This window comes from Numenius arquata, chromosome 14 (assembly GCF_964106895.1).
Source record: "Numenius arquata chromosome 14, bNumArq3.hap1.1, whole genome shotgun sequence".
NCBI lineage: Eukaryota > Metazoa > Chordata > Aves > Charadriiformes > Scolopacidae > Numenius > Numenius arquata.
In genome coordinates, this window is record NC_133589.1 from 1,773,152 (window position 1) to 1,796,954 (window position 23,803).

Below are 23,803 nucleotides of genomic sequence, written 5' to 3' on the forward strand. Positions count from 1 at the left end.
TTCTGGAAGTGGATGGCACTCTGGAAAATGTACCTAATTCTAGCCATGTGAGTCATTTTGCTGCTGGCTCTTCTGCTAGGGTGTGTATGCAGTGTTTTTATGACAAGAATAAATTAACCGATACCAAATACTTCAATTTGATGTGAAATGAAGGAAACTCCTTTGCTGCTTAGTGGCTGGTGTTCAAAGGTTGCAGGGTAAAATGATTTGACTATATGTAAAATCATTCTCCGGTTTTACCTGTGTTACGCATGTTAGTGCACAGAACTGCCTGTGCCTTGCTCTGTGGGCTTTCAAAGCAAAACTTGTGAGGAGACCTCAAAGTCTGGCTACGTAGGTGTTTTAAATCTTTATGCTTAGCTTTTGGGGATGCTAGCATAACCTAGTGCCTATGGAAGAGTTGTCGTGTAGCTGCGATAAGAGTTTGGCTCATTACAGTAATGTGCCAGAGAACTCGGAAATTGCTCAAAATAGACTATAAAGAAAGTTGCGGTCAGAAAGACGCTGAGCTTCACGCGGTGATAAGGGATATCCAGTGCTAGCAGCAATACTGCTGAAATACTGAGAGCTCCGTATTTCTGCTAACTGTAGCTGTTTTATTTCAATACTTCATAACACAGGCTGAACAGTGCAAGGGCTCCGACATTGACTTTATGTAACTTTAAGTCATTGCATTACTTTATTTTCACCTTTTTACAGTATGATTTGAAACAGTCAACATGGACTTTTCACGTCTACACACGTACACTCCTCCCCATTGTCTGCCAGAGAACACTGGCTATACATATGCACTCAGGTGAGAACTCTTTTCTTCTTGTAGAGAAACTGTATGTTCTCTGAATGTTGTTAATTCTGGAGAGTTTAGCTTTCATGGTAAGTAGCTGAATTCTTTGAAGAAGCATGCTTTATCCAGTCTGTTTTGAAAATAACTGCTGTGTCCTAAATGGAGGAAAGAATACATGTCAAACTAACAGGATAATGACTAAGATAATGACTCAGTGTTTATTAGTTGCTATGAATAAATGAGTCTCCACCTAGTTACGATTGCTGTTCTATTTCTATTAACGTCATCAAAATTCTTAGATGTTTTCTGGTATGTCTTGTAACTTCTGTGTGTGTTTTCTTTTGTGACTTGGCAGTGTTTTCACTTCAAAACACTGAATGATACGCGCTCATTGCTGGTGGTGTGGAACTTGGCTGGAATTCCCATACTGATTACTTTTTTTAATAAAACTGCTTGTTGTGTGAATGTAAAATCTGTATTCTAATGAGCCTGCTTTTTCTTGTATCTTTTTATTAAATTCACCATTATTAGACTGTCTTAAATCACTGAAGTTTTCTAAATATAACTCTGTAGTGTTTGCTAGTTTTTGTATTATATATTCAAACTAAATGTTGTGAGGGCCATTTGAGTTTTTTAAAGTTAGTAGAGCAGTGTGTGGCTGCTGACTTCATCTATCTAGCTTTTCCCACTGATTAAGTTAGTAAATGTATTTTGAAGCAAGAATACATCAGTGAGCCCGAGTTATTAGTTTAGCAAGCTTCAAGTTTTAAAAAAAAATAAATTTGTTCATTAGGATGCAGTATGAGATTGCTTTCCTATTCTGTGCTTGTATATCATTGTTATTTTTCAAATGTATTTTTTAAATACAGTATTTAGGTTGGAGAATACATGGCTACTTGCCAATAAAACAGAAGTTGGCAGAACTAGAATTGAGATCACTAGCTTAATATTCTTGGCGCTTGTGTACTCTAAAGCTGTAGTGTTGTCAGTTTTTCTTGGGGATCATGTTTTTTTTTTTAGCTGCAGCCTGATGTCAATAGTGTTGCAGCATGTGATGTGTCCAATGTTGCATCAATTAAATTGCATCTCTTCCTGAATTTTTAGATAAACATTGGTTAAATGTTGTTTAAATGCAAGTAGGTTTACTGACTTGAAGAATAGGCATGCTGGACAATGAAAGATGATTTATGTGCCTTGTATCAGCCAGCAAATTCATTATTACATTACTAATTGTTTGTAGATGGCTGAAGTATTTTAACTCTTTTACAGAGGATAACTTTCCCTACTGTGAGCAATGAGAGCAGACTTTGATTCTTCAGGCTGTTAGGTCAGGAGTTGGGTTTTTTATATCTCTGTGAGTGTATCTTTCTTAAAACAAGCTGTGAAATTGTCATCTAAATTGATTTCTTTTCCTTAGTTACGTTTTTCTGAAACGATACTAGTATCTCCTACTGTACAATCTTCTCACAGATGAGGGAATAAGTAGGTATTAGTATTAAATTAAGATACTTTTTCATTTTCTTTACGTGCATTTCCAAGAGTATTAGCAAAGTAAAGTTAAATGGCTTGCTTAAACTAATCTGGGGTTAAATTTCTTCTGGGCTGGGTTTTTCTTCTTGCCCTCTATTTTGTTGGATAAGAGTGTTGTTTCTCACTGGACCAAACAAGAACACCGCAGGAGCAAAGATTAACCTGCCAGGAAAGAAAGATGCAGAATGATAAACGATAAATCCTGTTTGAAGTCTGAGGGGTAGTTCATTATGACTCTGGGTTTTATGTAGAAGACTAAGGGAGTGTTTAACTTCCTACATAAATGAAGATTGTTGTTTTGCAAAACTGCTAATTCTTGGAAGAGGCCTTTGTAGAAGGGGGGGTTATATGTCTTGAAACTTCTTGGCCTCCCATTTTGCTGTGTTAAGGAATAGATATTCGGAAATGGATAGAGCTGTATGAGCTGAAGTTTAATAACTGACTTAGTGAAGCTAAATATAGTTAAATTAGGTTGAAATTAATTCATTGTAGTTCTTCCTTGTGTAGCAAGGAAGGATTAGCAAGCGCTTTCTTGAAAATTTCCTCTTGAAAAATTCTGTGAAGCCCCAAATATTAAAATAATGGGGGGAAGCTCCTTGGTACACTGCCTGCTGAAGTTCATTCCTTCTCTGCGCCCCACCTGTATTTACTTTGCTTATATTCTGATCTGGCTCATTCTGCCTTTGATAATTCAGTCTTTACACAATCTGTCTGTGAGTTTCTTTAAAGAAATTGGCTTGTGCATGTAGCACTGCAGAAGAGTGCAGTGAAGTTAGATATCATGAAGCTATTAATAGAGTTGGTTATGACCTATTAATAGAAACTGTATTAATACTCTCTGGGATTACTGTGTGTTCATAACAACAGTTTGTTGTGCTTCTGCTTTGTGCTTTTACTTCTCCAGCCCAAATCAAAAAAGCATTAAACTGGTAAAGCTAAATAACCTTTATCCTTCTCAAAATATAAGTCAAACTTGTGAATCTCACCCACTTGTCAACGTGTAATTTCCACCCCCTTCTCCAGGCTGATCTTTCCTTTGGTCGCAGTCATCTTTTGAGTTTTGTTTTTGTCAATTCGGGTACCTTTAATGCTGCTTTTTCTTCACAAATATGGTTTAAATTAATAAGAATTTACGTTGGTTTAGTTGTGTTTTTTTTTCCTGTGTCAGAGCATTAAATCGGGATGTAGCTTTCTGCAAAACAGTTGAATAAAATACTTTTTTTTTTTTTACATGTGTTTGGGACTGATCAAAGTAATAGCTAAACAACTCAATGTCCTTGGTCAGTTAATACAAGCAGTGCCCTGGTCAGAAAGCATGTCAATATTCACATACTGATTATAAGCCTGCATCCATGTTAAAGACATGTTTAGCTATAGTTCTGTAGGTGTATTGCATTTATCTATTATCTTGAATAGTCAAGAACATTGCTGCCCATTCCAACGAATACTTGTAAAATACATGACACTTAAGCTCCAGACAGAGCTCTAGGTGTGCTAAAACTGGCATACCTTGTTCTCATTCCACTTACAAATAAACTTGAAAATTAACTCACCAAAGTCTAGGACATTTTTCTTCTCTAGAAGCTCATGTGAAGGAGGTGTGAAGGTAATAGCTAAGCAGCTGGAAAAGACTGGATCCCATCAGCAGATCTGCCAGCAGCTGGGGGAGCTGTTTGTTGGGGAAGGAACAGGAGCCTGCACTGTGTAGGTTATCTGGGAGTGTAGACCAATTACATCCCACCTCTAAGATGTTTTTTGCTAGCCATACACATTGGGTAGGAGAACCATCATTGTACAGGTTCATTTCTGTCCTGTGAAAGGAAAGGCAGGGTCTTTTTGTTATTGTAGTCTTTTCTGTAGAATTAAAAAGGCCACTTCCCAAAGCGTGGAAGAGTGAGATGGGAAGTTTGGAGGCTTCTAAATACTGTCCTGCTGACAGAGGACAGAAAATTCACTTTCAGTGTGAAGAGAGTTGTTATTCTCCTGCAGAAGCAAGAGAGAAGCTCCCATGATTGGTTTTTTTTTTTGATAGTAGAGCCCAATTCCAAGCTATGTATCCAACCCAAATTGATATAAATGCTTATTGAGATACTTAATAACCGCAAGTGTTCATAAACAGAAACAAATTGAGGCTGGTCACAGCTGTCGGCTTGTCTGTGTACTTTGTGTTCTTGTGAATTGAGTATCTGTAAGAAACATTGGATGAAGATGAGGAAAAGCAAACGCGTAGTGGCAAGTGTAAATAGCAAAACTGAGTTCTGAAACAACTGTTCAGGGAGGGACTCGATAGTAAACTATTGTGGCTCTGACCCTTTCAGAATGAACAACAGGAAGAGCCTTATTAAACCCTGTTCTCAATTCACATCTGTCAGTGTGCGACCAGTCTAAAGATTATGTTTGAAAACTGTAAAAATTATATCCTTTTGAACGTAATCAAATGTAGACTAAAGCTGTTTTCATATGAGGAGGCTTCTGTCCTATTCGGTCTCCTCCTTCCACCCAAATGTAAGCAAGGATTAATAAGCATAATGTATATAGTAATGCATGCTGGGTTTGTCTTAAGCTGGGCTTAGACTCCTGCGTTAGCAGGGTAGGTGGTTGAGATCAAGCAGGTAGTGCTGAAGACCTACCATCAAAGAGGTTATTTTGGACAAGTTCTGGTCTGGTCCTGAGTTGCTGCTGGAGCAACCGGCTGCTTTCTGCAGTGCACTGTCTGGGGTAGGGGTGTTTTCCTGCTGAAAGAAACGCAGTTCCCATGCTCTGACACAGCCCCGTCTTACGTGCTTTACTTTGTGTTGTGGGCAAGCAAGAAACCCGCTTCTAAAGGACCCACCTTGTCAGAACTAAATCACTACTGTAAGCGTAGCTACTAGGCCTTCTGCTGTTAACTTCCTTGTGTGCCAAATTAATCGTGGAGGCTGAGGGGAGACCTTACCACTTTCTACAGCTGCCTGAAAGCAGGGTGTAACAAGGTGGGGTTTGGTCTCTTCTCCCAAGTAACAGGCAATAGAACAAGAGGAAACAGCCTCAAGTTGTGCCGGGGGAGGTTTAGATTGGATATCAGGAAAAATTTCTTCACCGAAAGGGTGGTCAGGCCTTGGAACAGGCTGCCCAGAGAAGTGGTGGAGTAACTAACCCTGGAGGTATTTAAAAGATGGGCAGACGTGGTGCCAAGGGACATGGGTTAGTAGTAACTTGGCAGTGTTGGGTTTATGATTGGACTCTATTTTAAGGGTCTTTTCCAACCTAAATGAATCTGATTCTACAACACATACTATTACTGTGTGATGTTCTGGGTCTTTAATGGTTGTGTAAGAAAACTATTTCCATTAAATTGTTTTTGCACAAATAGTCACTGTTTATATGTATTTTTCAAAGGAAAAGCTTCCATTTCATATACAGATTGCACAGTAGAATCTGCTCACTCAGACCTAATTTGCTTGCTTGGTTTTGTTTGGCATTTTGGGGAGAAGGAGCTGAACAATACTTTGCTCAGCTCTTTGAAAAGAAAACAAACGAAAAACCCAGGAATATTGAAGTAAATGCTGTTAGAGCTCTGTATAGCCCTGTGGCACAAGAGGGGCCGGGCTCTGTAGGAAAGCTGGCCTGGAGCACTTAGCGTTGAGGTGTTTTGGGTCCTGGTGCTGAATGTTCCAGGACCTGGCCTCCTGCTGCGCAGTACTCTGTGACAACAGGCTCTGCTCGGTTACACAACTGAGTCTTTCCTTCGGTTGTAAGTATGAGTATTCTGCTTTAGGCTAAACTGCTGTTTTAGTAAATGTATTTCTTACTGACTCCTGTGTTTAATCTGTTTGTGTTTGCCTTGTGTTACTGCTTTATCTTAATTTTAAGTTTTTGTGGAGGTTCTAAGAGAATGGAGTGTAAAAGTGTGGAGTAGCGTTCCTGGGGTAATGATATGAAGTGTGTCTACATCTAAACTTGCCTCTTTAGGATATAACAGAGAAAAATGGATGAAAGACTCAAACATTTTATTTGTACAGAGTTAAATATTTCCCGTGATTTGCATTAAATTAAGAAATCTTTCAAAAGCACTTTTAAAAAGTAATGTTAGTTAAACTAATGTAGCTAAAGCAGGGAAGCCTTTAACTATCTTAAAGGGGGGAAGTTCCTACTTGTTGGGAGACAGAAACTCAGAGTAGTGTGGCATATGGATCTTTGGTTCTTGAAACAAGGAATTGGCAAACAAGAAATAAAAAAAACCAAACAAACCCCAAAGCTTTGACTATAAATGAATCTTTACCTTGCAGCTTAGAGTGCATCGTGATTTTTATTTTGCTGCTGGGCGTGGTGAAGAAACTGTCATGAATAGCTTCCTCTCTCAAATTGGTCCCAGAAGAACTCTGTGTCTGAGGCTGTATAACGAATGCTTGCTCTGGCTCAGCTTCAAACATGGTTTCCATGGTGGTTGTTTCTCTGGTTTGCTTTCAGTTCTTAAACTTATAATATGATTTGCTTAAGAGAACGTTGAACGTTTACGTACTCGTAAGTTATTTGGGTCACATGGCACATCTTGTGGGAATTGCTCCATAACCCCGGATAAACTGCTTTTAATGGAAACTTAGACTAGCTTGGGGGGTGTGTTTGTTACTAGGGAAACTTTCTCTTAAACTCTGGTAACTTTGCTGTTCTTATTTTGCTGCAGTTCGAGTTATTCGTCGTCTGCTTTGGACTTCGAGACTGAAAACAAAATAGATCCAGTATTTGATTCACCGAGAATGTCACGGCGTAGTTTACGGTTAGCCACTGCAGGATTTAATAAATCAGATGATGCACGAAGTGATAGCCTTCATGACAGCTCCTATGCTGGAAACGCGTCCTTCAGAGGACCGTCTTCTAAGTAAGCATTTCTTATCATCACAACTTAATTTATTGGTTGAAGCCTTGAAGCTTCCTGTTTGAATGTGATAGTCAAACATGGGTAACCTACCGTTTTGGTCTTTGTTGTCAGTATTTACTGCCATTCTTTGAAAATTATGCTCTGCATGTGGTTTGCACTGAAGTCTTTGCAAAAGTATAGGTGCTTCAATGTGAGGATTTTCTTTTAAACCTGATTTGAGCTGTCTGGTCATGTCAGCATTAAAATACCATGGCTTTTTTTTTCCATTTAAAATGAGAGATGAAGAGAAACTTGCATCTTTAGTGCTACGTCTTACTCGTCTTTACTTTGTTTCCCAGGACAGTGAAGGAACGCAGAAGTATGAATAAACAATCTAGTAGTGTGAGACACACGCCAAGGAAAAATCTATCCAGCTCTTCCATTTTTAGCCATAGCAGTTTCAATAGCCACGCCAGTGATGCATCCATGATATCCACAGTATTGGATGAGTCTTTGATTCGAGAGCAGACAGAAGTTGATCATTTCTGGGGTAGGTAATCATGGCTATTGCTCATACCAGACTCTGAATACAGCTGATGGTTTGGTGCGTATAAACATGTCCGCATCTTCCTTCTGTTCCTCATGCGTTTTTCCATCCTGCCCTCGGATGTGTGCGTGCACTTAATCTTTTGCTGTAGATGTCTGCTTGCTAAGATGCCTGCTGGAGATTCACAGTCCAGTCTGTAAACTTGATTTACTGGCGTAGGCAACATCAGGACACACTGCAGTCAGGTCAATATGCCAGGCAAACGTATACAATTTTGTGATGCAACCCATAGATTGTATAGATGTAATTCTCTTATTACTTCAAAATGTGCATAGGGTACTGTATTTAAAAATGATAAACATGTAACTTGTCTCTGAAAAGCTAAAGGAAAAGCATTTTTTTGTTTGTTTGTTTATATGCAGAAATGTGTTTCAACTTAACATACCTTAATCTGAAAGTTTCAAATTAGTGGCACTTTGAGATTTCCCGAGAGGGTGTTGGTGTGTGGCTGACTGGTTTGGTTTAGCCAGTATATACAAGTGTGCCTTTCTGGAGCCCACTTCTTTTAATTGAAGGGGAAAACATGGGAGTTGTCTACATAAAGTGTTGTGTAGAAGAACAACAACTTATTATATCTCCAGTTCAGACTGTTTCTAGTCAGTATGCTTATGACCTTCCCAGAGTCCTAATGTGAAGAATTGTTTCAATCTTAGTAGAATGTGTTCTAAACTTTAGATTACCTGGCTCTTAACACAGGATCTTAAAATACAGTAGTACCAAAGTAGTTACCAAGCAACAGAAACAGCGTAAGCTTGTAATTAGCTGCTTTAAAGTCACATGGGACCTAAGAAAAGGTGTAGTTGTCATTCATATTATTTTGTCTGCCGCTTCCATGGTAGAATGCTTTTCACCAACTGTTACCCTATGGCATTAATGTCTGAATATACGGATCCGATCATGTGGTGGACGGCAGAATATGTTAAATACTAATCATATGGTGGCTTTTCTTTACAGTCTTAAAATTAGTGGGACTTTTAATTTGAGTTCACATCAGATATCTTAGTTGATTATGGGACTTCCTTATATTTGGAACTGAATCTATTTTTTTTCCTCTACAGGCCTTGATGATGAAGGCGACCTTAAGGGTAACTACACTTTCCTTTTCCTTCCATACACGTTCTGTTTAGTGGTCACTAGCAATGGCAATTGATGTCAATGCTGTGTGTGTTTTACTCCTGGTTTGCTAGGCAGTGATATCACACTGACACAGGGAAATGGCGATGTGGCAGCTGCAGAAACGCAGACCACCATGATCAATGGCTACATGTGCAGCGACTGCAGCATGCTTTCTGAACGGAAGGAGGTTCTCACAGCGTACTCGGCTCCTCGTGTGCCAACCTCCAGGATTTACTCCAGGGACAGGAGCCAGAAACATGCATCTAGTAAGTACTTTCTCTTCTGTCTTACCTGGACAGCAGAATGCTATATGGTTTAGTTGATGCTTTTTCCATATAGTGTTATTTAAGCACCCTTATTACCCTGCTAAATCTACCAATAACTAAATTCCAGAGAACAGCTTATATGAAATACCTCTTTCTATATTAGTTGAAACTTTATGGACTTGTCAGGTTTTGATATATAATTATCTACAGTTTTTTCAATGCTGCTGTAGGGATGAAACAATTTCAAAATGAAAATGCTGTGGTGTCTTAACAACCTGTATTTCCAAACTGATTTGGAAGACAATAGGCTGTTCCAACCAGCAATGGTTGTAAGAGTCTCCTAGTCTGGTATCGGATCTGCATCTGCTTACGATGGTTTTGGTCAGGATTTTTGGACAAACTTCTTCTATGCAGTCTGGTGGGTTTTTTTTATTACATAATTTGAACTTTCAAGATTGAGCCGAATTGTCACTTTGCAGAACTTCTGTTATATGGGAAGTCTCTGAGAGATGATGACTTCCTACTTCCTGCTTTGTTTTTTTTTCCTCATTTAACCTTGTGGCTTATAAGAGTGTTTTTAGAAGCTAGACCTCAAGTACTTGAAAAATTGAACTCCAAAGGGGAAAAACGGATTCCAAATAGACTTCCTAGTGACTGCATTCCTAAAGCTCAAAAATAAGAGTCGGCTGTAAATATAATGTTCTGCTTTCCAAGGCAATCTCCATTCTCAGGATGGTTGTCCTCAGTGTCTTGACTGTGCCTGCCTCTTGCACAGCATCTTGAATTTCTTCATTGGTGGTAGTCCTCAGTTACCATGAAGAAGTTGTTTCTTGAGTGGCCTTGAATTATAAGGGAACCAATTTGGGGATTCTGTAGATATGTTACTCTTGAGTGAATGCAGCTTTGTTCTCGTGGCGCTGAAGAAGTGTGTGTCTCCAGCCCTTGAGGCAGGTCACTGCAGAAACTTCCTCCAGTGTACCAACGTAAAGGCACAGGAGGTGGGAAGCCCTCACCCTTTCAAATCCGAAATAAGAAAGTAGCTTGTCTCTTTGGAGCTGTGACCCACAAAGTGAGTATCATCAGCTCACGTCATTGAGAAATCCTGAGTTCTGTAAGCAAGGAATTCATTACTCCTTGAAGTTCTTAATTCTCACTAAGAAAAGGTGTTCTTGCTGAAGTTGTACGTTCTGTCTTGAAGGCGTTTTCCCTTGGATGTGTAGTTCTTACAAAAGCTCTGCTGTAAGATCCAGTGCATCCAGACTTTTCACTCCATGCTCATTAAAGTTGATACTCTTGGCTAAACAGTGGTTTCCACACCTTGTCCTCACTATTGCACGAGCAAATGGTCACCAGAGAACAGAAGTACATCTTTATGTAGGTGAATAATTCGTATTCACACTGTTTTTTTCAATAGGAGGAACCTATTTCTACACGAGTAAGATTCTACGATGGGTCAGACATGCTGCAACATCTTTTACATCACTATTAGTGCAACTATTTCAAATGGTTTTGCTGAAGCTGGGTTATGAATTTAAAGGTACCTTTTCAGTTGTCTTCCTTGGTCTCCACACAAAGCCAGAGTGTGTGTTGGGTGGCTTTCTTCCTTCTGGCCTTCATCTTTGGCACTATTGTGTTCTTTTTTCTATAGTCTTTTTGTCTGGCTCTCGTCTTTCTCCCTTTTATTATTATTATTAAATTATCTCAGTTGTGCTACCCTTTTCATGCTTTCCTTCTGTTTTGGAGGCAACAGGATTCACATATGTGAGGTCTGTTACAGTTAAGATTCACATGTTGATTTTTACCTGGAGGTGGTAGAAGGTGATGTTTAATTTGAGAAACTTAAAATACATTTTTTTTTAAATCTGTTTGGTGTGATAGTGTCAAATCCTAACTTGTGTCTCTAGATTTGGACTCTCTTGTTACCCTTAAGCTCACTGTGTACTTAAAGCTCGGTTAGCTCTGTCTTGCAACACTAAAGCTGCTGTCATCACTCTGCACTACTCTAAAACACACCTTGTTTTCCCTCAAAATGTTCGATTCTTCTTTGGTTTTTTCTCTTCTATAATACATGCTCTACAAGTGAAGTTAAATTGCCATAGGCAGAAGGTACCTGATCTTTGTGTGTGAGTAAAACTTTGTTCTCTCCTGTTCTCTCTGCCTCAGTGCCTGATAACTTGCTAATGCTCTTCTCTGCAGTCTGTTAAGGTCTCAGGTAAAACCAACCCAAAGATGTAACAGTTGGTCAGTTTGACAGAATGATGGGAGTAGGGACTCAGGATTTGATGAGCTGTGAGCTGTTACTTAGGATTTTGTTACTAGCTTTGCTATCTGTAAAGAAGCAGAAAGATGATTTTTTTTTTTTTTAACTGAAAGGCCCTCTCTTGAAAAAACAATGAGAAGGCTTTTTCCTTGGTCATTTTTCAGGTTTCCTGTGGGTAACCTGGATTTAATAGTGAACCAAGGCAGTTTAGCTAAAATCTGCATATATGATAGCTGAAATGCGCGTGTATGAACAGCTTTGAGCTTTAGTTACATCCCAGGAATGCTTTTTGGATGTGTTGCAGCTCACTCAGACTACTGTGGGAGCATGAATGTAAAGGAGTTCTACAGAGAAGACAGCCATCTGGGTGTCAGTGAGGAGTCAATATGTAAGTATAACGATTGGTGTTTCTTTTAGCCAACAGCAGGCTGTTATAACAATAATATCAGATGCCCTGTGACTATGTGGAAGCTACAAAGTAAACATTTGTTTTGTGACTTGGCTGTCGGGGGGTAGAAGGGTGATTGCCTGGAGGACCGTAGTATTTCCCCAAGCAAGGTTTGTTCCGGTGAAGTTTGCTTTGTGGTTTTCAGTTTGCTAAGTGATATCATGAACTAGACTTGTTGGAGTTGTCTTGTAACGATCTTGATTTGGTCCTGGCTTTGTCCCATTAATCGACTGTTACCACAACCAACAGGTGATGACTGTAAGGGGAAGAAACACCTTGAAATACACACCTCAGACCACATGCAATCCTCATGGGCTAAAAGGGTAGCAAGGACCATTTGGCACACCTTTTCTTACGCAGGTTGACTTGGACCTTTTTTTCTTTTGCTTTTATTTTGCATTGCAATTTCACAATGTTAATCATTCATACTCTTTTGTGTTGTGTTTTTTTTAACCTTCATCTATCAAAGTAGATTAAAAAAAGTGTAAAGTGTCTGGAAAATTAATTTACTTAACGCCTTTCCTGTTTGACTTCTTGCTCTGATACTGACTTTTGTACAAGCTTGGCAGAATGCTTACCTAGTAGTAATAACAGGGTGTAGGGACAGCAAACACCTTGTCCCTTAGCAAGAATTAGACTGTTAATTTGTTGAAAAGCTCTGGTAGGAGGTACTGGTATGCAGCTTATTTGAATAAAGGGGTTTTAACATTTTATTTTTGTTCTAGTGATAGTCAATTTTTACAGGAATCTTATATAGGGATAGAATCCTCCCTGTGAGATGAGCGTTCCCTAGCTTGAATGGCAGAGGCATCAAGAATCTGTTGAGTGCTCTTTATTCAGCAAAGGAAAATGATTTGAGACACTTCAGTCACCTAAATGCTTTGCAAAATATTGGGTTGGTATATCTATAATCCCTCAGATTAACCCAGACGTGTCTGCTAATCTAAAACTGTAGGATTATTTTCTAAACGTGTACTACATAGTTTCTGTAGAATGAACAGTCCTAGTCTGGTCCATAGTAATTGTTGGCTTCAGTGGGCTTTAAGTTACAGCATTTTGTTTTAGTGCATTGTTTTTTATGTGGTGGTTGGTTTGTTTTTGTGTTTTTGGTTTTTTTAAGAGACTCAAACCTGCCATACTGAAGACCCTTGGGAACATTCAATTTAATGAAAATTTACTGCCTGTAACTTTTTGTAGGGAATATTTTCTATTATTTATCAGTATTTCTTAGACATCATTGTGTAATTCTTTTGCTAGGTTTTAAGATATTTAATTGTTCCCTCTTCTACACATGAAGCTAGATAAGGAGCTCAATGATGCTTTTAAAGTAGCAATGTGCTTAAAACTTGTTTTTATAGTAGTACTTCCTTTGCTGTTCTCTTATACTTAGCATGGCTGTGTTAGATAAACATGCTACAAAATGTAAACTTTTTGTTGATTTGGGAAAAGTGATACTCTAACTGCACGGATGCTGTTGATCATTATGTTTATATGGGAGAACTCTTTCTAAATTGTCTTGGTTTTACTTGGCTTTGTATTTATTAGTGGCTTGCTATTTTAAATAGTGAAACACGAAGTTTTGTAGATTACTGAAAGGTATAGTTAAAAACTATGCGTAAAGTGTAAGGGGCATGGAGTTGAGTCTGCTTTACTGCATGTACCGCCAAAGAACTGAAGCTCACTTATGTATGTTACCACATAGTTAATTTGTTATGATCTAGGTTACTTTATGCTTCACGTGTTGCAAACGGTGGGAGCCGTGGGATGGCTGGTGTCTCAGAAGGTGGTGTCTCTACTTTGGCTGGCCATTCTTTCTCCAGGTTACTATCCTCACCCGTGTGTGCGCGTTGCCTGCTCCTGACAAACCAGGAACCTGCAGTGTGTGGCTTACACTAATCCTGCTGTGTTTACGCTGTAGCTGTTGTATCTGAAATGCATGTGCTACTTTACTTTATTGACCAAAATATGTTTCATGAGAGGGTATGTTTCTGTTTGCAGGCATAACGGGAGACTAACCAGGCTATTTCATGAGTGAATGAGTGTGTGACTAGCTCAGAATATGGGGTGTCAAGAGTAGTGGGGTGTGTTTGGTTGGGTAGTTGCTTCCTATCATGGTATTCCTCTTGGCGAAAACTGATGCTGAAACATATCGAGGTCTTCAGTGCATGGTTGCGTGGATTCAAGCATTAATACTGAATTTCCAGTAAGATAGCATTGTTGTAACAAATAAGTGTTTCATCTTTTTGCATGACTATTGTTTTTGTTGAGTAGCTGATGTTATAATGCTGTCAGACGTGTGGTATCTAGATGTTAATAAGCTGCATGTTGCCTGTACTCGTGCATTTCTCTGCTGTGCAAAGTATTCTTGGTCACAGCTGCATGTCCCTCTGGTCTCGTTAAGCGCGTGCTGCAGTAATGACATCTTACACTACACTTTTTGTCTTCTAGGGAGGGCGGCTTCTGGCATGTTCAGATTGCTTAGAACTGGGTGGTATCAACTTGTTACTCTGATGTCTTTGCTTAAGGTGTTTCTTCTCAGAAGGTGTGTACCCTTTGAAAAAAAGTCTTGTAAGCAAATTATTTACCTAGTTATATTATATAAAACAATAAAATATGGTAAATGTATTGTTTCTTGTAAACTTTCATCTCTCTTTCTCTAGATGCCTGCCAAAGATCTACAAGCTATTACTGTTTCTTATCCCACTCCTGTTTCTACTAGGTATGTGAATCACTTTGTTATAATACAAATGAGCGTGTGTTTACTACAGATGTTCCAAAATAGTGGTTTTAGTTGAATGAAGAAGATGCAGAAGCAGAAAGAGCAAGTTTGTGAACAGGGTAGTAACTCAAACTTTCAAAGTACTGACAAATCAGTGAGCTTTCCTCTTGCCTTGAGAGGAACAGCCTTGATTTAATTTCATAGAGCTCTTAGGATAGGGAGAGTGGGTGAGTAAATAAATGCACCAAAGTCCTTTTTTTTTTAATTTACCTCCCTTCATAGAAACAGTAATGACCTCATAAAGAGCAGGCTGTGAATGGATTGCTTTGATTGTTGTCAGTCTTCATAAAAGTGTACTTAACTTCTTTTACCAACTCATCCTAAGTCTTTCTTTTGCTCTAGGCCACACTTTATTTATTTATAATACTGCTCTTTAGACTGGTTAGTTGACAATATTCCAGGCCAGCTGTCTAATTTGAAATAAACAAAGTCAGTTTAAAATATTAAGAAGTTACCCTGTGTAGAAAATGCCATTTCTCACTAAGATATTGCAAAAATAAGTGTGATCTTTGTGAAATGCTACATTGTGTCCATGGAAGGCTAAGTTTTCCCCCAACTTTCATTAGATGTTTTGCAATATAGTAAGTAGGGTATAAGGCAAGATATTTTCCATTGAGATAACAAAAGCAGTATTTACATGTGCCTTCAGTGGACAAAGCCTGTCTTAACCAGTAAATGAGATCTCGGTCCCGGGGAAGCGGTAGTGTGAGATTAAGGCTATATCATGATATATAAGTGCAGGTTGAATGCCTTACAACTGCCTGAGTGGTACTGATGGATGCTCCTGAGTATTCTTCGGTGCTTGACTTAAATCAGCAGGAGCTAGCTTTAAAATGGATATTTAGACTGGAGTAGTGTCCACTGAGTGACTACCTTGCAAACCAAAGGCAGCTCGTGTCCTTAAGAAAGAAGATATGTAGATATAAGCAGTGGTAAGGGAGAATTCTCTTAAACACCCTTTTTGCTTTTTGTTTCTGATGCAGGTATATGGTTCTGGGGGTTTGATGGCTTCCTTTCATTATTACCTTCATTGAACCGGACAAGAATTGATAGAATACAGAGAATAGATGACTCTGTTCATGTTCCCGAACCACAGCCTGACTCCTTTCACTCTGTGCAACCCCCAAAGGTAAGGGCCAGCAGTCTGGGGAAGAACTTTCATATCTTTTAAGACTTACTAACTCCCATGTCTTCAATATTTTTGCAGTAGCTACTTGATATGTGATGGTAATGTAAATAAATGTCTTGATTTTTCTATATTAAAAACCATCTTTATACCTTAGGATACCATCAGTATCTTTGATTCTGGTCGCATAAGTGAGCTGGAAAAGCAAATGGCCTTCGTGTCTGACAGATGTCACCACCATGATGAAAAATACAGCAAAGTGATGCTGCTACTCCATAATCTTCAAGATCAGGTTGCCCAGATGAGCGACAAAAGTGAAACACTGAAGCTAATACAGAATGTGATGAGTCAACATTTTAAAGATAGGCAACTGGAGGAAAAGGTAAGATAGTTATTAATGCTTTCTGGTAGTGATCAAAGTGTTCTGGTTTTATAACGTGTATTATCAGTGATTTGACTTTTAGGATTCTTTTTCTGTTACAGCATTAACTGACAGATAGTAAATGCCAGGGAGCAGTCACTGGTGTTTGTTTCTCCTTTTTTATTGCTGACAAAGAATTAATTCCAGATAAGTGGCCTAAAGTAGAATCTTGCATTGCTGAAAAGCATCTGGATTTACAGGGAATGAAGACTATGGGAAGGGCTAGTGACAAAGAAGGGGCTTTGTGGTAAACTTCCCTGTGCGTAACCCCTACTACTGCTGAATCAGGCATTTATAGTTAGCACAGATTCTGTAACTTCTCATGCTCCCTGCAGGATAGGTCACTTAAGCACTCGTAGAATTAAATAAATCGAAATTATGCTTTGTAGAAAATACCAATCATGCTATTTGTACTCCAAAAGAAAATACACCGCCTTTTTCTTCCCTGTTTTTAAAGACTGACTTCCTGGCTTTACATCAAGAACACGAGTCCCGCATTCTGACGCTGGAAGACCTTCTTGCAAAACTGTCTGCTGAATCCAAGGTATAGGAAGTTAGCTTTGCTGTAACCCATTGAGAAAATAGACTGATGTCTTGTTGGCTATCCCAAATCCCAGTTTGTTTTACTCTTGAGACTTCAAGATCTGCACTAGCTAAATTTGTTTGTGTTCTTGCTCCCACTTCTTGGAGAGGGTTTTAGTCCCAAGATCAAAAAATTATTCACTTGCCCAGTGAGGCAGGCTCTACTTAGAATAAAATCTTATTATACAGAGGCACAAATGTAAATGTGGGGCACAGTCCTGTGTAGGGGGTGCTAAAATCTGTCATTTTCACTTAACATTCCTTATCATCTTTGTCACTTCTGTTTCTTTGTATACATTAAAACTAACTTTTGTATCTTTTAGGACATCCAGAAGGAGCTTGACATAACCAAAGCAAAGACAGTGAGGTATAAGCACGTTTCAAATATACTTTGCTTTTTCAGTCCTGATGCTAACTGATGGTCATACACATGTTCTTTTGAAATACAACAATCCTTTCCTTTCTGTCAGTTAATTGACCATAGAAGTTTGTTGTCAGCATGGGTTCTTCTGTCTTTACCTGAGCTGCTGAGCACCAGCACAGGGACCACTTCAGTGTGTGAGCCATCCTACAGATGCATTTCTTACTAGAGAAAGCTGTTTGTTTAGTGGAGAAGAATAAGTGACTTCTCATCCTCTTATAAATGCATTAGAAGTTTTCCTCAAATTACTTAGTGAAGTAAACAGTAACTGCTTTTGATGGGCTTTACATTTAAATTCCTGAATTGTACCAATTCCAACCTTTGTCTCTGGTTTTGGTTTGCCAGCTGCGCTGCTTTCCTCTCATATACTGGGTAATACTGAGAGAAACTGCAGCACTTCACTAAGCTTCTCTGTTGGGAAGAGGAAAAGAAACGCTTATTTGCTGAATTGTCATTGAAGTTAGATTTAAATATAAAATGGCTTTAGAATGATGGCTGACACCTTTTCTCCATAACATGTACTGAACACTGATCTATACTGGTCATATGTGACCTGCTACTTAAGCTCCTTTTAACATCTGCTTCTAAAGTTGCTCTGGTTTAAGCAAGGTAACCTGAGACTTGCTCTAACCAGTGGCAAACTCATGCAAATAAAGTTTGACTGGTTTGCCAGAAGCCTTCAATTCCCCAAAATCTATAAATGTCTGAATTACTAACTTGTCAGCCTGGTGATGTTCTAAAGTCATCGTGGCTGGATTTGTCCACAACTTCAAAATACTTTGCTTTGAATACATTAATCCCAAGTACACCTTAAATGACATCTTCAAGGAACTGCAAGCTCATGGTGTCTGTCACAGTGAATAACTGAACTCAAAGTGCTTTGTATTGGACAATTATGTTCTCACACCTTTGGAATTTGATGAAATGATTCAAACTACTTTTTCTAATTACTGACTCCTTGTTTTTGTCAGGGGTGATGATGACCATAGTCAACTCTTGTCCAAAGTTAAAAAGCTAGAACTAGAGCTGTCGCAGCTGAAATCGGAGCTGTTGTCTGGGGAGAGCATGAGGACGAGTTGTGAGAAAATGGATGTCATTCATGAAAAAGTAGGTTCTGCAACTTCTGTAACTGCTCCAGTAAAGCTTAGTACTACTTGAGTTTGTTCACTAAGTCTCTTGAAGTGCAGTGCAATGAGGAATGTCAGGGAGAGTATTAATCTTAAAGAATGGTTGTGTTATATGTAGTGCCGCTGTGAATTTTTCTCTTAGTGTGTAATGCTTCACTAGACCAGAGCTTATGGCTTGTTTTCCACAGTGGCAGGTTTTTGCCTGTAATGTATGATGCAATCGCAGTTCTGCATACAGTACTCTGCTGCTCTTGCTGGTGTATTTTGCTAACCCATGGAGATGTGGAAAAGAAACTTATGTAAAAGCAAGTTAGCTTTGTTATCTGAGAGCTGCTTTAAAAAAACCATGCTTAAATTCTTTTGAAGCCTTTTATAAGATCTGACTGGTTTGTAGCCAACAAAATACAACCATAAGTATTGATACAGCATTATCAACTTTGACTAAAATACCGTCTTGTGGCAACACTCAAATCTGATCTAGCTATTGTGTGTGGAATCAAAGCATACCCAGAGTGAGCAGTAAGTCTGTTATAAACCGGTAAGTAATACTGTATATAAAGACTAATAATTTCTATTATAATTCTTAATGGCTTCTGCTATAGGTAGGTGCCCAGGTCAAAGAGTCTGTCAAGCTAATGCTTTTTGGAGATCAACAAGAAGACTTTCCCGATTCGCTTCTCCAGTGGCTTACATCCAATTTTGTGAGCAAAAGTGATCTGCAGACTGTGCTGCGGGATCTGGAGTTGCAGATCCTCAAGAATATCACTCTCCATATGTCTGTTACGAACCAAAAAGTAACATCTGAAGTAGTAACAAATGCTGTGACTAATGCAGGGATTTCTGGAATCACAGAAGCGGTGAGTTACGTTCTCAAAAGTTCAACTAAAACGGTGAAGAGTCCTTCTATAGGCATTTTGTGGAGCACAACTGCTGCTACAAATGTTAATGATTTCAAGAGATGTCAGGAACATTAATTGAAATGGGGAGAACTACAGAAAATGCCTTGAGTGTATTCTTACAGCATCGCTTGTTGCCTCTCGTGAATGTTTGTGTTTTTTCAAAGCATGTGACCTTGAAAATGGAAGAATTCCCAAGAAACAGGTGTAGCAGAGAGAAGCGGCTCAGGGGGTTGGGAAGAAGGGGGAAAGCGTGCAGCTTCTGGGGAAAAACCACCAGCCAAGATGCAGTAGGAATTTGAAGACAGCCAGCCATGCATTAAACTGGCCTTTGTCTTGACAGAGCTTTTCAAAGACTTGTGAGGGAGGGCAGTATCTCAATAAGATGCTTCCAACTTCACAGGTGTGTGTATATCAATTGTTTTATCACTTGATACTATTTAAAAATTTCTCTTTTGGTTCTCTTTTATGTGTACCTCTGCAGCAAGTACAGATCATTGTAAACAATGCACTGAAACTCTACTCTCAAGACAAGATCGGTTTGGTGGATTTCGCCTTAGAATCGGGAGGTAAATAGTAGAGGAAACACTGTTTTTACTATTCATGTTATTTATAATAGTTACTAAAAATGTTAAAATGAGGACTATAGGTTAGTAGAGCTTCCTTGTGTGCTGTCTGATGATCAGACTGCTGCAGTCCATGCCTGTTGTTTACAGGGCTTTGTATATCTCAGCCCAGGTATGTGTGGACAGGGGTAGAATAGTTCTGGGTAATAGTCAGGGGGTGTACACACCACTGAACTCGGTGGGGAAAAATGTGTATTTTCAGCCCTTTTAATGGAAAATCTTTAACATGTTCTTAACATAACATTGTACTTGATAGCATTGTATCCCCAGAAAATTATTAGACTTTAAGAATACCTGTAGTAGTTTTTTCTGAGGAAGATAACTGGTATATTCATTAGGCTTTGTACAAATCTCTGCCTTAAAAGTTGTGAGGAAGAAGTGAGGAATTATTTCTGCTAACCTGATGTATCTCTTTTGAGGTGGCAGCATTCTGAGTACTCGCTGTTCTGAAACCCATGAGACCAAAACAGCATTAATTAGCCTCTTTGGAGTTCCTCTGTGGTACTTCTCTCAGTCTCCCAGGGTGGTGATACAGGTAATTAAAGGCTGAGTAAACAAACTCAGCAACGTTATTTTGTGTTGAGTTTTTTGGATGCTGGGTATTTGTCTGTAATGTACTGGGGGGGGCACTCCTGAAGAGTTCCACCAAATAGATTATATTCTGCCACTTACTATTGTCCTGCTTTACTTAATAAACTGCTTTCATCTCAACCCACAAGGGTTTTTTTCCTCCTCCTTTTTCTCTCTCTTCTCCCTGCCATATGGGGGTAGTGAGCGGGTGGTTGGGTGGTGCTTAGTTGTCGTGGTTTAAGACTGTCTCTAATAATTCAGAGTTCATTACAGCTTTTTATTACAAAAAAAAAATCATGGCTAGATGCTTGTGGTTCGTTTCCGTTGGTGTATCCCATCCTGTTCTCTCCCCCTTCTTCCCGTGTAGCCGGACATGTACCCTGGGAACTGCTGGGCGTTCAAGGGATCGCAGGGGTACCTTGTGATTCGACTGTCAATGAAGATCTACCCAACTGCCTTTACCCTAGAGCATGTACCAAAAGCACTTTCACCAGCAGGAAACATCACCAGTGCTCCGAGGAACTTTGCAGTCTATGTAAGTCTGTCTCAAGTTGCATAAATATGCATAAAGAATATTTGTGTTAAATATCTTGGAAAAGAATGACTTCAGGGACGACAGGTAAGAAGAGAGACTTTGTTGTTGCTCTTAAAATTGCTTATATTTTTTAATGAGCTTTGAGATTAGGAATAAGCATTGCAACTAATTTTGGGGAAGTTGTTTCTTTTCTCTTGCTTCATACATACATTTTGTCTCTTCACCTTTTCTGTGATGTGCCTTAAATCTCTTTTAAAATTGATTTTTAACTAGCACTAGTTGCCTAGGCATGGCTGCAGAACAGATGGCCACAGGCCGCATGAGAGTATAGTTGTGGAAGCTGAGAACTGTGTCTAGTTGTTTTAAATGTGTAAGCAGGCATCTGCCAGCATCTGAATCTCGACTTCTGTCTTGTTTATAACCTTGGTGTTTTCTCCTTCTTGTTTGTCCTGAGCCGTTGATACCCCACACTGCGATAGCAGGTTTGCCATGGAAATGAAGGGCTTTGACCATGAAACTTACAAACACAGCGCAGCTATTTGCAGGGCAGGAAACTCCAATACAGGGCCCTGCCTGAACGAGCATTACATCACACAGGAAACATTCTAATCCTGGTTTGATAAACTCCTGAGTGCTGTCTGACGCTGGGTTATGCAGCTTGCTGCTGGCTTTGCTTTGACTTCAAATATGACAGAAGCAAAACCCTTTATCCTGTTGTTACAGGGTCTAGATGATGAATATCAAGAAGAAGGCAAGCTTCTAGGACAGTATGTCTATGATCAGGATGGAGAACCACTGCAGATGTTTCCCGTGATGGTAAGTATGGATGGCAAGATTTTAAAGTGGCAGGAGAAAGATACTTGTATTTCCTGTGGTGCAGGGAAAAGGCCTCGTTCTCTGTTGGGCTCCTTAGAAACTGAGGTAGAAGGTGTCTATCTACCTGCCTCAAAAGCCATGGTCTAAATGGATATGGTGTAAATAAATTAGTGGGGAGGAAAGCTCAGGGCCTGCCGTGGTTATTAATGACAGTGGTAGCTGCAGGAATCTAAGGCGGCAACTTGAGTGTGACCTGTTGATACCAGAAACCTGACTCTGGTTTGTGTGTTTTGCTTTTTCCCTCCCCAGCAGAAAAGTGAAACCGCATTCCAGATAGTGGAGCTGAGAATTCTTTCCAACTGGGGCCACGCAGTGTATACCTGCCTTTATCGGTTCAGAGTGCACGGGGAACCCGCCGAGTGATCTCCCACACTACAGCTTGGGTTGCTTTTCTTGTTGTACATTTTGTTCTGGATTTGTATATACCGGAAAGCCTAGAACACTGGAATCTTTAAAGGACGAGGATGCGAGATACATACTGCAGAACTATTGATCCTCTGATAAAGGCAGAAGACTGTCAGCAGAACTGTATAAAAAAATGTAACTTTGATTTGCTCTAATGCTCAGTTTGTAACTGCCCGTTAGCTTTATTTGGTGTCCATGCTGAGAGAAACAATGCATGTGAGCTACTCTGGTCATAGAGCCCCGCTGGCAAACAGGTGACACCTCTTTTATTACAAATGAATGTATAGGGGTGGTTGGTTTGGGGGTTTTTCTTTTTTTTTTTTTTTTTAAAGAATAAACCACACTTTCTGCAACTAGGAATCTGTTTTTTTTTTTTTTTTTTTTTAATCCAGGACTTAACTGCATACTTCTGTTAGCTGGGCACCATAAGCCAAAACCTGTGGTACATTTTAAACACTGACTGTGGCTGAGGGTGTCCTTCAGTTGACCCTTGGTTTTGACCTTTCTGGTGGATCCCAAAGGGCTTCTTTGAATATAATAAATACTACTGTCAGGGAAAGTTAACACAACCAAAACTCGTTTAAACACCAGCGACTGAGAATGCTTTACTGTAACTTGTGGCCATGAGTTGCTCTAAAAGTCAGGGATAACTTGTAAGTTATTTTAAGGGTCTTTACCGTAGCAACTCGGCCAGCTTGTTCTTCAGTGTTAATTCCAAATCAACCTTCATGTACTACCCAGATGGGAGCTGATAAGCCTGCTAAATTGCTTAGTAAACATTGTTTAATTGCTCTATACTGATCTTAATTTGTCAAAAGCGATCTCTTTGGGACAAGAATTCCTTAGGCTGGTTGGTCGTTACCCCCGGTAAATGCTGTACTGTGAGAACGCCGTGGTGGTGTGGGAAGAACACGGCCCTTCTCGGGATCATCCCGAGACCCCCCAGCGGTGGGAGAGGGGCCATCAGAGCACCCGGCTGCTCCCCAGAGTGTCCACCCAGAGCGAGAGGAAAGTGCCCGTTGTCCCCTGGGGATTGCCGCTTCCCCCATGCTTTTCAGAAAAAAAAGATTCCTGGAATGTACTTTTATCTTTGCTGTTCTAATGCATTTTATAACAGGTGAACTGTTACCACATGGGACTGCTGACTGGTTTCTCAATAGTTACGTATGTTGCACAACAGTCCTCGAATGTTTAAAACAAAACAAAAAAAGTCTCTATGTGAAGAACTTTTTTCACTTGATGTAGAGACAGACCCTCTGGCCTACGCCGAGGAGCTAGATTACATGTGTACAGGTGTTTTCATACTATAGGTTACATATTTAAAATTAGAGTTATCCTGTATAAATTGAAATTAGGTAGCTGGGGTGGGAATATTTTGAATAACACTAACTTATTTTTAAAAAAAAAGCAAGATAGGACTTTGTGCAATGTATTTTTGTAAATGCTTTTCAAGATGTCTGTTATCCTTTGCTGCCTCCAAACTGACGAGATGCTATTGAGATGTTTAAATAAAGAGTTTTAATTTTTGAAAGTGCATGTAATATTTGAAACGAGAAATAAAAGCTTCTTTTTCTGTATTTTTTTTTTGACC

At 39.4% G+C, this 23,803-nt stretch overlaps 1 protein-coding gene across 2 annotated transcripts; it reads left to right on the plus strand.

Annotated features, from left to right (window-relative positions):
* Window positions 1-710: 710 nt before the first annotated feature.
* SUN1 (Sad1 and UNC84 domain containing 1) lies at window positions 711-23,782 on the plus strand. 2 transcript variants are annotated; one of them, XM_074158487.1, is made up of 22 exons: window positions 711-796; window positions 6,978-7,172; window positions 7,511-7,701; window positions 8,817-8,843; window positions 8,946-9,140; window positions 10,555-10,677; window positions 11,705-11,788; window positions 12,098-12,208; window positions 13,570-13,668; window positions 14,297-14,390; window positions 14,509-14,567; window positions 15,611-15,756; window positions 15,911-16,135; window positions 16,632-16,718; window positions 17,080-17,123; window positions 18,149-18,284; window positions 18,907-19,161; window positions 19,685-19,769; window positions 20,246-20,361; window positions 20,764-20,931; window positions 21,655-21,747; window positions 22,057-23,782. In XM_074158487.1, the coding sequence occupies exons 1-22, from the start codon at window positions 720-722 to the stop codon at window positions 22,168-22,170; spliced, it is 2,724 nt and encodes a 907-aa protein (XP_074014588.1). In that variant the 5' UTR covers window positions 711-719; the 3' UTR covers window positions 22,171-23,782. The 2 variants fall into 2 exon arrangements, with proteins under 2 accessions (XP_074014588.1, XP_074014587.1); XM_074158486.1 differs by having other exon boundaries at window positions 720-796; window positions 22,060-23,782.
* Window positions 23,783-23,803: the final 21 nt, after the last annotated feature.

Bases quoted from the DNA above. Each gene is read 5' to 3' on its own strand.
- SUN1 (XM_074158487.1), top strand. From the start codon at position 720: ATGGACTTTTCACGTCTACACACGTACACTCCTCCCCATTGTCTGCCA. The intron at 15,757-15,910 runs GTAAGGGCCAGC...TTTATACCTTAG, and splicing joins ACTCTGTGCAACCCCCAAAG to GATACCATCAGTATCTTTGA. The intron at 20,362-20,763 runs GTAATTAAAGGC...CTTCCCGTGTAG, and splicing joins CTCCCAGGGTGGTGATACAG to CCGGACATGTACCCTGGGAA.